At 45.0% G+C, this 2,807-nt stretch overlaps 1 protein-coding gene across 1 annotated transcript; it reads right to left on the bottom strand.

Annotated features, from left to right (window-relative positions):
- Positions 1-1,075: 1,075 nt before the first annotated feature.
- LOC129323559 (uncharacterized protein F54H12.2-like) lies at positions 1,076-2,386 on the bottom strand. Its single transcript, XM_054970093.1, has one exon. The coding sequence runs from the start codon at positions 2,384-2,386 to the stop codon at positions 1,076-1,078; it is 1,311 nt and encodes a 436-aa protein (XP_054826068.1).
- Positions 2,387-2,807: the final 421 nt, after the last annotated feature.

Here is a 2,807-nt window from a genome sequence, read left to right as displayed (position 1 = left end):
CCCCTAAAATTCCTGATGCGATCTTCCAAGAAATAATAGACACTTTGCCGGTTAGATATAAGAAACATGCAAAAGTGCTGTTAAACAAAATGAGACAAAACAAAAGTGTTTCTTCTTGGGATGACCGTGGAGTCTTTGTGTACAAAGGAGAAAATATCCAAGGCTCCAATATGCTGGACTTGGTGAAGGGGGTTACTCAAACACACACCTTGCCTAGCCATCGCATACCCACAGGCTGGGATGCTTTCATGAAGGCCATGGCTGAGCTGAATGTTCCATCTTCTGTGGTGGGAAACCCGATTAATCGCCAAGCTTTCGAGCATCTAAAGAACCCGGTCTCCTCCAAAGAGATGCCGGCCCATTTTCGTAGAGCTTCTACAAAACGAAGAGGCAGCTTGCCAGCTGCATGGATAAATTTGTAATGCTTTAAAATAAAAATTTTCCTTTTAAAATTTATACCGTGTTTGTTTGTTTGTTTAAACAAAACAGACAGACAAAAATCACATTTTAAGCCCACATGGGGGCGCTTTATTGAAATTCAATATTGTGGAATTCGTTGCAAGATACACATGCCTGGGGTTGCACAAAGAGGTTTGGAACAAGTTTGGGCATGCCCTTCTTTTTTACAAACTCTTCCACCATTAGATCATTTTGAGCTAAGTCATCAGAATACAGTTCTTGGATCTGATCAAAGGAAAGTCCTTTATTGCGCAGCTGTAGAAAAAATATGCAGTGATAGCCACAGACCACTGAGTCGTCAGCCTGTAGCTGTCTGGGTTGGAACGCAGTCTTGTTGGCATTTTTTTGCAAAAAATTCACAATGGTTTTGGGAAACAGGGGGCTGTCGGGAGGATGTCCATAAGAGTCAAAAAATTCACCACACCCATCCAGTGTCAAGTATATGGCAAGCCAGTGTTCTCCAGGGAGGTTGTGGGGGTGGGTATTCACCACTAGGCTCACGGGCCTTCGATGCAGTCTCTGTTTGGGGAGCCAGTCAGCTGGAAACACTCCAAGGAAAGTCTTTTTGGTGTGAGGGCTTGTAGATAACACAGATGTCAGCTGTAGGGTATCCATGTTACATATAGTCAAATAAAACGTTTCTTCTATGATTTATCTCAATAACGTTGTCAAAAACCCCATAGACAATCATGTTAAGGGTGTTAGGCAGTGCATTGGCAAAACGTATTTCAGCACGCAGATTACCAGTTTTAATCAAGGAGTAGTGGTCCGCACATTCCTGATCTGGAGACAGGTCAAATGCAAACAGCGTGTAGCCTTGAGCAAACTCCTCACGGTTAACTAACAAAGATCTGTCTTTCATATGTTTACCAGCCGCCTGAACCAGATGCATGTATTCCCGCACACAGTTTCCATCTTCAAAGTTGGGTTGTAGAGGTTTAGCAGGTACTTGCTCGCCGTCCAGGTACAGTGCCACAAAATTGATGTCATAATGCTTAAAGTTAAATGGGTTTTTATTATGGGCTCCGCTGAAGGAATCGTTATCTACCAGTCCTATAACTAAAAGCTTGGGTAATTGCCCCAAAAACAAATTCTCTTGGTTGCTGACACGGCTCCCTGCGGGGATGCTAAACACTTTCATGCCCACGCGATCCACAGGGTATTTGGCATTAGCTGTAAAGAGCGCCTCTGCGTGGCCTAAACGGACACCAGGAGCTACTCTTACTTTTTTCACAAAAAGGGAAGCAGACAAGATTTGTAATTTGCACCCCCTATTTGGACCATCTGTCATGAGGCAAAAGGCATCTTTGCTGCGTGTCAGTTTAATTTTGACATCAACTCCATTTACCAGCAGCTTCTCTTGAAAAAACAGATCACTGTGGAGGCGCCCCAGCAGGTCGATTTTTCTGCTTTCAGCAGTCAGGGCTGCTCTTTTAACAAACCCTTTGTTATCTCCATCCAGGGCAGTTGATTCATGATGTCCAGGTGTATCTTTGTAAAACAGGCCTGCAGAGAATTGGGTGGATAGTGTGTCTTCACTATAATTGAGCACTGATTCTATAAAGGCTCTGTAAGGATAGCAGTTGTTACTCTGGCTGATGAGGCGGTCTCCCAGAGTCACGTCCAGCTGGCTAAAGATAGAGGCAATCGGGTAGTTCACCAAACTTACCCTTGCATTTCTATCAAGGTCTGTACCATCATCTTTCACGATCCTGCAACACAGGTAAAGTAGAGTGTTGTTTAAATCCATGTAGTCTTCACCATTTCCCGCGATGAAAAAGTCCAGTGGTGCTGATTCTGACAAAGCCGCCAGGGGTGGGACTTCAATAAAAAGACACCTCTCGATGCTCGTTTGCGTAGGGGCTATTTGGAACAGGTCTAGTTCTGATTTGGTGCATTCTTCTGAGCCGCTGTGAATAAAAGCCATTGCTGCTTAAAATATGTCTCCAGGGCTCGGAGGCTGTCTCCCTGCGCTTCTCTTTGCCTTCCGCTTCTGAGGCCCGCGGCGCTTCACAGCTTTTCTTTTAAAGGGGTGTGGAGGGCCAGTTAATGGAACACGTGATGCTTTTCTTTTAAGCCCTCGTTGCCTTTTAAGATACATGAGGCCTGACCCCTCTTGTGGTGTAAGTGGGCTCATTTTATTCAGAACTGCTTCAGAAACATGCCCCACTACATCTTTAGCAATATTTCGAGCTGCATTTTTTACATGGGGCTTTATGAGCTCAAATCCTCTTCTCAAAAGAGGGACGGCTTTTCGGAAAAGGCTCCGGAATATGCCCCCAACACCTGCCCCATACATAACAGGGGCTCCTTGGAATCCAGGAAGGGCGTTTCCAGCTTGGTTCCTG

The sequence above is a fragment of the Eublepharis macularius genome, chromosome 2 (assembly GCF_028583425.1).
Source record: "Eublepharis macularius isolate TG4126 chromosome 2, MPM_Emac_v1.0, whole genome shotgun sequence".
Classification (NCBI taxonomy): Eukaryota; Metazoa; Chordata; class Lepidosauria; order Squamata; family Eublepharidae; genus Eublepharis; species Eublepharis macularius.
Note: the sequence above shows the minus strand (reverse complement) of the source record. Positions and strands in the feature narration are given on the sequence as shown.

Coding starts and splice junctions, on each gene's coding strand:
- LOC129323559 (XM_054970093.1), bottom strand. CDS start 2,386: ATGGCTTTTATTCACAGCGGCTCAGAAGAATGCACCAAATCAGAACTA.